Raw genomic sequence first — 13,748 nt, 5'->3', positions numbered from 1 at the left:
TATATTCAATCAGGTCACTACAATGTCCCTTCAATAAATGCAATTCCGCAGCATGCAAGTACAGTGTCCTACATGTTTCAAAACGTCTTGCCTGAGACACTCACATTTGCAAGTTTAGCAGAAATGGCTCAAAAGATTTCTTGAACACTGCCATCATATCACTTACATTTTCTGTCCAATAGTGGAATTTTCTTGGAAGAGTAGATCAACATCTATGTCAAAGTTACATGTGGTTATGCACCAGGTCATTCCACCAACAACCTGTGAAAAAGCAAAGGAAGAACAAGCTCAGAGAGATGGAATAATGAAGACTTCTGCAAGACACAGAGTGATGGGAGAGATTCATTACGATTAGATTTTATTTCATAACTACAACAGCTTCTTCTCTTGGTGGACAATTATGAAGCCACAACAAAATCACCAACAGTATGGTCAGACCAAGTAAAATAGTGAAAGTCTAGCTGAAATTTCTTTCAATCCAAGGAGCAGACTGATTAGCATAAAATTGGAGCAGATGTCCTGAAATTATCTTCTGGAGTAAACAATGGTTACCTCCACAGAAACGTGTGCAGTCCTTAACACTGCATTACAATGGATTCCACACACTTTTTGTGTAGCAGTTACCACAGCCTCCCAGACACTGTCCAGAAATGTGTACTGTTTTCCTTCACCTAAATCCCCTGTTTAAGAAGGGCTCACAAGTTCTCAATGAGGTTTAGGTTTTGTGAGGCAGAGGCACACTTTGTTATTATTTCATCTTTAAAGCCTTTACTGGCTAGTCAATAGTGAAGTACTTTCATGTATGCCTTGGAGCATTGTCTCAATCATGGTCTTCTTGAAAGATGCAGACTTTTTCCTCTACCACTGCTTGAAGAAAGTGTCTTCTAAAACCTGGAAGTAGATTAAGGTCCAACTTGTTCACCTCCACCCTGCTGGGGTCTGATGTGATGTGAAGTGGAGCCCTGTGCCTATTACTGATCCAGCCACAGGCCCATTCACCTGGTCCATCAACAGTCACTCATGTCAGGCCATATAGCTTTTGAAAAATCTGTCTTCAGATATGTCTTGGCCCAGTCTTGATGTTTCAACTTATTGGTCTTGTTCGGCGGTGCTCGGGTTTCAGCCTTCCTTACCTTGGCCATGTCTCTGAGCTCTGAACATATTGTACTTCTGGGAACTCCAGGTAGGTTTCAGTTCTGAAATATGACAGCACTGGAAGATAATGGATTCCTGGTAGCTTCAAATGTGATTCTTCTCAAATCTTTCTCAATTAATTTACATCTTTTTTTCTTAACACATTTCTTGCGACCCTGTTGACTAGTATTTGCAGCAAAACATTTGATGGTTCTATGATCACGCCCCAATATCTTAGTAATTTCAAGAATGCTGCATCCTTCTGAAAGACTTTTTCAATTTTGGACTTTTCAGAGTCTCTTAAATCTCTTTTTTGGCACATTTTGAAAGAGGAAAAGAATAATTATGCACAACTTGATATAGAGTGTTGATCTCCATAGGCCTCACTCTCCCTCATTAAACAAATACATATCAGTTGATATGTTTATATTAAATAAGCATTTGAGTATATACAGCTTTTAGTTGGAAAATATGCATGAAAATGATGCTATGGTCAAAACTAAAACTTGTCTAATAATTATACACATAGTGTAGTTTACTGGTGTACAGGAAAACCTTTTTAAAAAGATAAAAAAGGCTTCTGAACCTGGTGGAGGAGAGGCAAGTAAAGCCTGGTGGCCCACCAGGCTTAAAATACACTGGGGGAAACCCTGGAAGAACACTGCTAAAAATAACCGCAAGAAGTCATAACCATCAAAAATCAGACAGTATGGGCAACATTTATGCTAAACTAATGTAATAATTATTACATAGTGAAAAGAAACATACCAAGTTGATGTTTTATATATTTTGTAGCATTGTCTGTGGATTCCCAAAGCAGTCCCCACCCAGAAACTAATTCTGTTTGTGGGGGACATGCCATGAAAAGATTTGGGACCCCTGGTCTGGATTATTCTGCAATGATTCGATAATATCTAAAACCAAATTTTTTTAGCTCCAAAACTAGAACACTTCAACCATGGACTAGATTATTGGTGGTCAGTGCTACATGAAGCTCATTTTGAAACAATGCAAGTTAAAAACAATATTTTGCAACAAGTAGATGAAGTCCAATGTTAGGTCTATGTAAGCTAAATGTGAGAATGATATATGCTGCCACCCTTGAAAAATCCTTGCCCCCCTCTTGCCACCCCTTAGATATTTTTCTAGATCCGCCCCTGCTGGGGCTGATTAGATGAAGCACCTTATCAAATGGGGACAGGCCTTTGATGCGGGCCCGGAAGTAACCCGCAGCCAGCAGCAGCTCCAGGATTTCTGCCAGCTTCACGGTTTGTTCCTCATCTTCTCTGCTCTCCACCTGAATAACATAAGTAGCTACAATCAGACAGCTGTGTGTTAATGGAGATTAGCCCCAATTTGATCCTCATCCACTTTTCATTCGGTCTGTTCTGTAGTTTAAGCTGAACTCGATGGAACCTGTCTGTCCGGACCGGTTCTTAACTCTACCTGGATCAGCTGGCCTTCCTGGTCGTACTCTGCTCCAACCTTCGATCCTGTTCTCACTCTGAGGAAGACAGACGCAGTCGCCGCCATGATGAACGAAATGCGATGCTGAGTCACATGACTACGTCACATGATCGAACTATTGGATGATCTTCTTCTTGTCCGGTTGACATGCAACGTTTTGGTGTACTACCGCCACCAACTGGAATGAGGTGATGATTAGGACACCAACCTGCAATTACTCAAACTACTGTATATACTCTCGATTAATTTAGTCTTTTTTAAAGTACCTCACAAAATAATAAATAATAATAATAACACTCTGAGCTAGACACGTTGTCCAAAACCTGTTGTCCAGTTGCATGTTACAAAATGAAAAACCAGTTCCCTTTGCTCAAGATTTTTGGCACAATGAAAACAGAACAATATAATTCCTCTATGTCTTCTGGAAAGAAATAGTCACATCTTGTACCTACCATGTTTTCCCAATTGTAATAGCTGGTTAATCCTGTATGACTAACCAAGACAAATTCAACTATGTCAAATAAATTGCTCAATTATACTTTTCAGGAAGTGGAAGGTGAATAGATGAAAAAAAAGTGAATAGATGTTCCGCCAGAAAGTTTTGTTGTTAAACTTGGTGTGGAGGGGAGGGTTGGATTGACACTTCAGGAACCCTGAACAATTCAGACTCTCAGCTGTCATGATCTCATGACGCTTGTCTAGAACCTCCAGTTGCTGTGGTGTAATGGCTCTGTCATCACAGAGTCTGTTGAGCAGATCTCAGGCAGTAACTTCCAATATTTAGTTTTTAATCAATAAAACAAAATATCTTAGGAAAAATATTAATGGAGATTAGCCCCAGCTTTATCCTTCCCTCATACAGTTTTCATTCTGTCTGTCTGAGGTCAAAAACATAATTCTCAGTAATTTATCTTCTCCAGTACTATAAAACATCCAGATATATTTTTTATTTTCAACCAACTTATAGAGACTTTTGCAACAAAATACAATTGTAAAAATACAAAAATTAAACATGAGAGGCATTCTGTTCACACTTAACAAGTCCATCTGAATGAATAGAATAAAATAAACTGAGAACAATAAAGAATAGAATATAATAGAAATATCTTCTATTCACAGTGGGAAAATTTATGTACCATCATCAAGTTACAGGTAAATAAAATGAATACTCACAAAAGGTAAAATAATATAAAAACTGAAAAATAAGAATAAGAAAGGTAAATTCACACTATTTTAAAATGTTGCAGTTATTAAAAATAGCATACTCAGAGTAACAGAAATATCAGCTGAGTATGAAAAAAGTACAAAATGTGTGCATAAAAACAGCACCATATGTAAACAGGCAAAGAAGACACCCAGAAATGCTTTTTCACCCCAGGCAGCAGGTCCCAATCATCATCAGTTCTGATGATGTCACATACATAGCGAGTTCACAACGTCTTAAAATTGTCTTACTTTTTTCTTTGCCGTTTTTCTGTACTCTTTAAAATACAAGAACTTTCTCTGTTTAACTGCTCTATTGTTCTTTTTCGTAGGTTTCTGTAAAGCGCAGTGGTCCAGTGAATAGGAATCTTCTGTCGTTGATCCTCACTGTTCTTAGGACGGAGAAATGTCAGTTTGTCTGGAGTAATACTGGAATACTGTCACATTGTATTAAAATAATACTCTATCCTTGGTGAAATATATTTCACATTTCCTCTAAAGTGTATCTATTTTTCATAAGCAAGTTGTCTGTAAACTTTTAATATACTGACAATTTGTACAATTCTATGATAATATATTGGCAATGTACTCTTGAAAAATGTGAATATATTGAATATAATTTTTTTCAATAGATGGATCATCAGGAAAACTAATTCCATTCTTGCTAACAGCTCTCACCATTTAAATGCTGAGTTTCACCATCTACCTTCTGGCTCAGATATGAAAAGTAACAGGTACAAACACTCCTTTGTTCCTACAGCAATTTCTCTTTTTAATGCAGGACCAGGTAGGGGGGCTCGTATTGTTGGTGCTGTTCCATGTATCACTGATGTTTGGAGCAACTGTCAGTCGACGACGATATACACTGCTGTACCTTTCCCCTTACGTAATGATTTATCTTTGATGTCTTTTTTGGTATGTTTTATTGTTTTTAACATACTTTGTCTTTTAGTTGTTATTCTTGCTGTAACATTATTTGCACATTTGGGTCATGAATAAATCTGAATCACCTGGAAAGTGTTTTGTAATTCTTTCTTCTGCATACTGGAATGTTTGCAGTACTGTAATGGATAGTGAAGCATGTTGTAATGTACATCAGCAGCAGCAGCAGCAGCAACTTTATTAAAGACACAAATAGGTCCATAGAAAAATAATACTAATAATTAAAAAAACAATCACATAAAAAGACAATAATCACATGTAGAAGTCACTGATTTACAGAAAGGCAAAACCGCCAGTGATTCCACATTCTGGACTTAGACCTGGCTGAGCTTTGTGAAATATCTGTTAGTATCTGGATGATGTTGTTTGTAGAAACACGTAACCTCCACATAAACCTGTACAGAAGGTTTCATAAGACAGTATGAAAAGTGGAGACACCAGCAAATAACTGACTAGCACTAGTCCATCTCAGCATCCTAAGCAGCATCCTCATTCCGTCATTATATGCAACTTGGAGTTTCTGTAAACTGCTTTGTTTATACTGTCTCCATAAGTGAACAGCATACAGAGAAGTGCAGATTGCTTTAAAGAGAGCCACTTTCACTGAGACAGAACACATCCTGAACTTGTGTACCAGCTTGTTGGCTTGTGCATACATTAAACGACGTTGTCTGTTAATGTCCATATCATCAGTCAGATCATCAGTTATTTAATGCCCCAGGTATCTGACAGCAGTACACACTTTAGGAACAACACCAGATAAGAAGTCAGGAAGTACCAACTTCTGATCCTCCTTGGTTCTTATAATCATAATGTTACTTTTCAATGCACTGTACATAATGTCATACTCCTGACCATATATTGAGAAGGTCCTCAATAATTTTTGAAGATCATTACTACAAGGACTAAAAATAACTAAATCATCAGCATACATGAGATGGTTAATTATGGTCCCACAACCACCCTGTCCCACAGTGTTGCAGCCACTTTGATAAATCATATTCATATTCCTTTATTTAATCAGGTAAACCCTGTTGAGATCTAGATCTCATTTTCAAGAGGGAACTGGGCAAAAAATTTGCAATACATAGCAACCTGGTTACAAGATAAAAACAATTAATACATATGCACAAGTATAAGACAATAAAAACAATGTAAAAACAATGACACTGTTTCATAGAATCTTATTGCCTATCTTTAAGAACGGCTCGAAATAAGTCCAGTGAAATAATTTCCGACATCTTAAGTTCAGACTGGAGCTGATTCCACGCTGTGGGGGCCAAACACTGAATGCCTGCTTCCCTTTTTCAGTTTGAAAGCGTGGGACATGCAGAAGAATAATGTTATTGGAGCGAAGAGAACGAGAACTGACAGTTCTATGTAGGAGAGTGGATAAATATGCTGGGGTTAGCCCAAGTAGAGATTTATAAATCAGGATCATTAAATGATTGTTTCTCAGTTGCGTACAAATCACAATGATGTGTCAAACGTCTACTACCGGTTATAAATCTTAAAGAGCAATGATACACAGTATCATTGTGTACTGGAGACACAATGCATTTGAAGACATTTGGTCGAAACATTCATATATAAAACATCTCCATAATCCAAAAGTGGCAGGAATGTCGCTGCTACCAATTTTCTTCTAGCTTTGAGTGTAAAACAAGATCCGATAATAAAACCCAATTTTCATTTTCAATGTCCGTAGTAGATTTGCTATGTGATTTTTAAAAGAGAGTTCATTATCTAGAATAAAACCAAGATATTTATAATTACTGACAAACTCGATTTGTGCTCCTACAGCAGTGGTAAGCAATAGGGAAGTTTCTGGTAGTTTTCTAGCATGTGAGAAAATCATTGCTTTTGTCTTATCCACATTCAAAACCAACTTCAGAGTTTGTAAACGTGTTTGAACTACACTAAAAGCAGACTGCAAATACTGTATTGCCTGCGATAGTGATGCAGAATAGCAGTATATTATTAAATCGTCTGCATAAAAATGGTAAAAAGCATTTGACAGATTGTCACACAAGTTATTTATATAAATAGAGAATAAAAGCGGACCCAGAACTGAGCCTTGAGGTACGCCATTTAAAATAGTGAGAATAGAAGAAGTGACACCAGCCAATTGAACTCTCTGGGTTCTGTTTGACAAATAATCAGCTACCCACATGGTAGCTTGATGTGAGAGCCCAATCCTGTGTAGAATTTCAATTAAAAGCTTGTGATTTACTGTGTCAAATGCCTTTGATAAATCAATAAACAAAGCAACACAATGTTTTTTGTTATCAGGAGCCTGGATAAGATCATTACAAACCTTTAAAGTGGCAGTAACAGTGCTATGTTTTTTTTTGGGTTTTTTTCCATATATACATTAAAAAGAAGAGGAGACAAAATACTTCCCTGTCTAACCCTGTTTCTTATTTTAAAAAGAGCTGATGTAACCGGATCCTTTCTGCGTTGTGCTGGTTTTATTAAGTGATCAGGCCGAGACACGGTTTGTCTTTAAAAGGATGATTTCTCGATTTATTCTGACGAGAACAACATATAGAAAACAACCGTGTTATAGGCTGCCCGCTCCAAGTCCTCTCCCGCAGGACAACATCACAAAAGGGGAGGGTGTAAGGGGCGCAAACTATTTAAAGACAATACCACAGAAGAAGAAATAAAAAGGAGGGGCTTCCGCTCTTAAAGTAACACGGCTAAAACAATGACAGTTTTTTTTAGGTGTTTCAGTCAGGTAAATAACAATACAAATAACCAAAAAAAGATATTTTGTGTAATTATAACAAAAGAGAAATACAACCAGGTTACACTGACACACAATTACCCCATCTTATGTACATTAACTGATGCGTGTACCAAAAGGACAAAATTCTAACAATAGATCTGGGAACCCCTCTGTTCTGTAGCTTATAAAATATCTTTTCATAATTAACCTGAACAAAAACCTTAGAAGCGTCAATAAAACATAAAAATTGTAGAGTTGCACCTATTATACAAATCTAAAATCTCTTTCAAAGCAAAGACATATATCTGTACCATGCTGTGATTTAAAACCAAACTGGTTATCTGAAGTAAGTAGAAAATGTTCTATCTTACTCAATATAATCCTCTCCAGAACCTTGGATAATACACTGGCTAAAGCTACGGGCCGATAATTATCCCTGTTATTTATTTTGCCAACTTTATCCTTTATTATAGGCACTAATATAACAGCTAAGAGTGAATCAGTTAAAATGTCATGGACTAAAAACCCAGTAAAAAACAGAGCAAGCAAAGGGAAGAGTTTTCTGCTTGAACATTTGAAGTGCTCTGCAGACACCTCATCCATACTACAGGCCTTATTATTCTTTAGGACCATAACTGCATTATAAGTTTCTTAAAATGAAACTTCACGTCTTCATCATGTGTAACACTGTCCGCCATAAACGAGGAGCTTTTAACACAGTTAAATAGTTCATAATAATGCTCTGCCACATTTGAGTAATTCCCTTTGCTCCATTTACGCCATCAATATTTTTTGGCAGACCAGTTTTATAATTATTCATATTCTTTATTTCCTTCCAGAAATCATGTGTGCAGTTGTTTTGCATTTTTCTTGCAAGCAAATTAGACTTCATTGTATCCTCATTTCTTTTAATAAAACGGAGGGCATATTTAAAATTTGCATTTGCCCGTTTCTTATATTCAAAAAGAAGACCATGCTTCTCTCTTTAAGGCAGCCTGGCCTCAGCATGAAGCTCCTTCTCCTGCTCATTCCATCCAAAGCTGAGAAATAAAGGACATTGAAATGTAGCTAAAAACTGTACTTCATTAGCAATTATGATAAACCAAATGTTTAATTGGAGCATACTACTGTGATCACAGTACTACTGTTTAAAATCCATCCATCCATCCATCCATCCATCTATCGGAAGATAACTGGCCTTATGGCGCCTCCCAGAGGGCAGCAGCTCACACAAATGGGAAAGGCTGCATCCCTTATTTTAACAGAGAAGAAAATGTGACTTGCACTGTCAAGTCAAGTTAGTCAATATATCTTAACATGTATGCCAAGTATTTATAGCTTGCTGTTCCCATAGCCCATTTCGTTTTCTGCAGTAGCAGTGAAAGAGTGCACCTTTTAAATCTGATCACATAAAGAAGTTTTCTACAAACAGTTGAATGATTGCGACATCATTTCATCTCAAAGAAATGATTTCTACATCACCCATCTGATGATGTGGCTTGTAGGTTCGAGAAGTTCCTTCGTGGAAAGAGAATTTAGAAAACCCAAGGAAGGAAAGTTTACAAAGAGACGGAAACATTTTTGCGACACTTTTGCTCCTGTTACGATCAGGCGTTGCGACAGTGGTTGTGTTTGGGGCACATGTGAGGTTGAGCTAAGTGTGGTCTTTAGCATGGCGAAAGTCTCCAAGAAAAACAGTAATAAAAAGAAGTTAATGGTGAGCTGCGGTGATCCTGCCATCAGCGAGGGGGATCAGCAGCTGCTGTATGAAGACGAAGAAGAAGAACAAGGCGGTATGGATAAAGCAGAGGAAGAAACCATGAGCAGCGAGGAGGACGAGGGAGAGGATGAACGAAAACGGCAAAAATTGCTGGAGGGGATCAGGTCGCTGGGTGGGAAGAGGAAGAAGGCGCTGGGGGAGAGGTCTGAGGCGGCCGGACAAATGTCCGAGTTCTCCGTGAACCCTGACGGTGGTCCCGGTAAGGTCCAGCTGTCGGATCTGATCGGGAGCTTAGAAAAGACCCCCGCCGTTCCAGCTAAAAGTAAAAAGCAGTTGAAGAATCTGCAGCGCTCTAAGAAAACCATTGAATCTCCTCTGAGCAAACAAGAGACTGAGAGGATCCAGAGGGACATGGCTTTCCAGAAGGCAGCATCAGAGGTGAGCCGCTGGGACGGCGTTATCACCCAGAACCAGAGGGCCGAACAGCTGCTGTTCCCTCTGAACCGGGACCCGGCCGGCCCCAGACCTGTAGAGAGACTGGTGGTGGGCTGGAAGGCTCGGACTCCACTGGAGCAGGAGATCTTTGCTCTGTTGTCTGCCAACAAGCAGCCCCTTATTGACCCCATTCTGACCCCTGCTGAGGAGGCGTCAGTAAAGGCCATGAGCCTGGAGGAGGCTAAGATCCGCCGTGCTGAGCTGCAAAAAGCCCGGGCCCTGCAGTCCTATTATGAGGCCAAGGCTCGGAGAGAGAGAAAAATCAAAAGCAAGAAGTATCACAAAGTGCAGAACAAGGCCAAGCGGAAGGAATTCCTGAAGCACTTTGAAGAGATGGTTCAGATGGATCCAGCAGTTGCTCTGCAGGAACTGAATAAGATGGAGCTGGCCAGGATGCAGGAGAGGATGACATTAAAACACCAGAACAGCAGCAAGTGGGCCAAGTCAAAGGCCATCATGGCCAAATATGACGAAGAGGCTCGCAAAGCTATGCAGCAGCAGCTGGAGATGAACAAAGAGCTCACTCAAAGGCTGATTACTCCACTCAACGATGATGATGATGATGATGAGGAGGAGGAGGCAGCAGCAGATGAGGCTGATATGCTTCCTGACTTTGTGAACGATGCAGTGGATGGTCGAGATGCATCAAATCCGTGGATGAAAGGCAAGCTATCTGCAGAACCAGCACAGCAGCAGCTGAGTGACGCACTGACTGAGGCAGCACAGGCCTCAGTCAGTGAGGAAGAGGAGGAAGAGGAGTGTCAGACTGGGGAAACAGAAGAGGAAGCCCTCCTCAGAGAGTTTAACAGTAGGAGGAAACTGCACCAAGCTCAGGAGTCTGACGCAGCAGGAGGTGTTTTATCAGAGGGGGTGACAGAGGACATAGCTGCAGCGGTCGAGTCGGAGGCTTCTGACAGTGATGACAGCTGTCTGTTGGAGCCCCCAAGCATCTCCAGAGGAAGAGAAAATGTCCTGAAAGAGACAAAAGCAACTGACCGCTCTGAGCGGTCAGCTCTGCTGGAGGAGAGGCTGATGAGGATCAGGACTGTGGAAGACTTGGAGCTTCTCCCTCATGAGCCATCAGATGAACCCAGTCAGCCTCCCACTACAAAAGCCCCTCCCTCTGAAGAGAAGCACCTAGGCAAAAGGAAAAAGAAAGGAATAGAGTTGAAAGAAGTTCTCACTAAAGAGACAAAGCTTATCAAAGTTCCATTTACTCCAACTGTCACAGACTCTGAGGATCCAGAAGCTAAGATTGACCAAAGAGGACTGATTAAGGAAGCTTTTGCTGGAGATGATGTAATCTCAGACTTTCTTAAAGATAAAAGGAGGAAGGAGGATGAAGGGAAGTCAAAGGTGATAGACCTCACCCTGCCTGGCTGGGGGGACTGGGGGGGGGTGGGTCTAAAGCCACCAAAAAGAAAGCGCAGAAGGTTTAGGGTTAAGAGTGCCCCTCCTCCACCAAGGAAAGACCAGCATCTTCCCAGTGTCATCATCTCTGAGAAGAGGAACACCTCTGTCAGCCTCCACCAGGTTCATTCCCTGCCATTCCCCTTTGAGAACCATGCACAGTTTGAGAGCTGTATCCGCTCACCACTTGGCCGCGCCTGGAACACGGAGCGAACTGTGAAAAAGGTCACCAAACCCAGAGTGGTCACCCAGCTGGGGGCCATCATTGATCCCATGGCTGAGGAGGAACTGCTGAAGAACAACAAGAAGGTGGTTGCTAGTAGCTAGGGGAAGTCCATGCAGATCAGAAAGTGGCAGCAATTTTCACTAGAACAATTTTGGACCGATTAATTTTATCATGTATGTCAAAGAAAAAATTACATTTCCCTTAAAATGATTTGAAATACGAGTGTAACTGAAATGCTTCATCTTTTCTGTTCAGTCACATTTATATCAACTGAGTAATGAAGCAGATTAAATAAATGTGTAATTTCAATGCCTTGTGTGTCTGTGAACAGACAGTGGAATGCAGTTTGCTTTTTACAGATCATCATGTTGGTGTGTGCTGCTCCTTTTCCATAATTATCTTATTGTTGGATAAATTGTGGGAAAGTGTGTGCTTAGTGTAAAAGATGGGAGGATCTAATGAGGCATTGTGACATTGGTGAAGCTGTATTAATAAAATATCTAATATGGTCAATTCTTTGGTGTGTTTCCTGTAATCTAAGATTTTATTAAGGTAAAACCAGCAATGATATTAGATAAACATTTAATATAACTGCCATGGCATTAAATATATATATTAACAAAATAGCAAAAAGACCAAGAAGGATAATGAAATAAATCTGTATCTAGGGATCAGAAATGTGTCTCTGCTGGGTTGTAATCTGTTGAAACTGAGTTCTGTCTGTAAACCTTGTTCCTGAGGGCTTGATCAAACCTTTAATTTCAATGCAAAAAATTACAGTAATTCTTAAATATACACTGATTTTATTATAAAAATATTTAATGTGAATAATCCATAGCCTGGGCTTTACTTGGAACAGCCAGAAAATACCAAAGATAAAATTTTAATTGGGGCTAATTAGAATCCAAATTTTACAAACGCAGTGTGTTATACAGCCTGTATACAGTTGTTAGAACACACATCCTGATGAGTCTCATTTCTCATGTTAAAAGTACCTGGAGAAAAATAAAAGTTAACCAGATATTTAACAAACTTTTCATGAAACCCATGTTTCTCTTTTTAAAAATAGTACTTTTTGGTTTGATGTAATATTATAATGTTAAATATGTTTTCATAGAAAGATATTAAACATCAATCTTTGACTGTATAGTGTTTTTCACTTTGTGATGGACTGACTGAAATAAATGACATTTCTAATAATATTCTAGCTCACTGAATGAGTGTAGATACTGCAGAAAGTGAAATATGGCCATTGAATTTAACCACACTAGTGCTGCGTTGCTGTGAGTAAACATAAAGCCAGTGACACTAAAGAGTAATATGTTTGTATTTGTGAATGAATTTGTCTTTTAAATATTTCAGTGGTGATTATGTAGTCTGGTAGTTGTTGGGAAGAAAGACTTTTGAAACGGCTCTGCAGCAACTTAATGCTAAAGGAGTTTTCCAGGACAGTTACAATACTGTGCATTTGGTGAGAAACATTGTAGCAACAATCTGTTGCATTCAGATATCAACTCTGAGCTATCTTTAGGCCCAGTTAGTCTTACCCATTGCAGATTTAAATTTAATATTTTAATTCAATCAAGAAGTTAGTTTCCGATAATGTTGCATGATTAAAAATATTTAGCTGTTCTTGTCTGTTTGAACTTATATTAACAATGACATCTAAACCCTGCTTAGTTTCCTGACCACCTTCTTTACATGTTTCCATGGGAAATTTTATTATTTTAGGTGGTTAGCTCAAAGTCTTTGAGGTTAGAATGGTTCCCTGGCATCATCATAATCTAATTAAGAATAATTTTGGGCTTAACTAAAAGTTCCTATGAAAAGGAAGGAGGGTTGCTGTTGAAGTGTCTAAAAGTAGCATTTTTGTGATTTGATGTCAAACTTCCTTCTTTTCTCCTGCTCACAGCTATTTTTCAGAATACACAGGAGAGTTTAAAAGAAAAGCCATTACACTTGATAGACACTCTATTAAGGTGGACAGGATGCAATAATAGACTATTCATCTGTTCAGGTACTGATTGTCAACCTGAATGCTCAAGAGACAATAGAGAATTCCATTGAAAATCATGACATTCTCCACATTACTCTCTGCTGAACCACTTCTTCAGACCAATTACTAAACCTTTGTAAAGCTTTGTGGAATAAAATGAGAATTAGCCTTCAGAGCTTCACCGACTCCAACAACATTAGATACATTTGAGCAGATGAAAGCTGTGATCAAGCTGGGTTTTCATTGCTTTATGCAGGTGACAACAGGGTGGCTCTACGTGGGAAAAAGGGGGAACATCTGTCCCCAGCTTCTCCCTCCAAATTGTATGTCCTTAAGATCAGACTTCTAAAAATCTCTTGTTTGTCCAAAAGCCTCTTTTAGCATTGAAAATAAAAATATTTGAATGTAAATAAAAATGTAGGTC

At 39.1% G+C, this 13,748-nt stretch overlaps 2 protein-coding genes across 5 annotated transcripts in view; one reads left to right on the top strand and one right to left on the bottom strand.

Annotated features, from left to right (window-relative positions):
- Positions 1-2,713, bottom strand: part of ccdc93 (CCC complex scaffolding subunit CCDC93) — a 39,632-nt gene extending 36,919 nt beyond the window's left edge. For all 4 annotated transcript variants that reach the window (XM_032567188.1, XM_032567189.1, XM_032567190.1 and 1 more), the window contains exons 1-3: positions 2,581-2,713; positions 2,318-2,431; positions 167-261 (exon numbers count right to left, since the gene is read on the bottom strand). In XM_032567188.1, the coding sequence (XP_032423079.1) occupies positions 167-261; positions 2,318-2,431; positions 2,581-2,667 (296 nt within the window). In that variant the 5' untranslated portion in view covers positions 2,668-2,713. The remainder of the gene's footprint in view (positions 1-166; positions 262-2,317; positions 2,432-2,580) is intronic.
- A 6,357-nt stretch (positions 2,714-9,070) lies between these two features.
- Positions 9,071-11,841, top strand: LOC116723420 (U3 small nucleolar RNA-associated protein 14 homolog A). Its single transcript, XM_032568297.1, has one exon. It carries the CDS (start codon positions 9,150-9,152, stop codon positions 11,427-11,429), a length of 2,280 nt encoding a protein of 759 aa, XP_032424188.1. The 5' UTR covers positions 9,071-9,149; the 3' UTR covers positions 11,430-11,841.
- Positions 11,842-13,748: the final 1,907 nt, after the last annotated feature.

The sequence above is a fragment of the Xiphophorus hellerii genome, chromosome 7, assembly GCF_003331165.1.
Source record: "Xiphophorus hellerii strain 12219 chromosome 7, Xiphophorus_hellerii-4.1, whole genome shotgun sequence".
NCBI classification, from domain to species: Eukaryota; Metazoa; Chordata; class Actinopteri; order Cyprinodontiformes; family Poeciliidae; genus Xiphophorus; species Xiphophorus hellerii.
Note: the sequence above shows the minus strand (reverse complement) of the source record. Positions and strands in the feature narration are given on the sequence as shown.

Excerpts from the sequence above, each read along its gene's own strand:
- LOC116723420 (XM_032568297.1), top strand. The coding sequence starts at position 9,150 with ATGGCGAAAGTCTCCAAGAAAAACAGTAATAAAAAGAAGTTAATGGTG.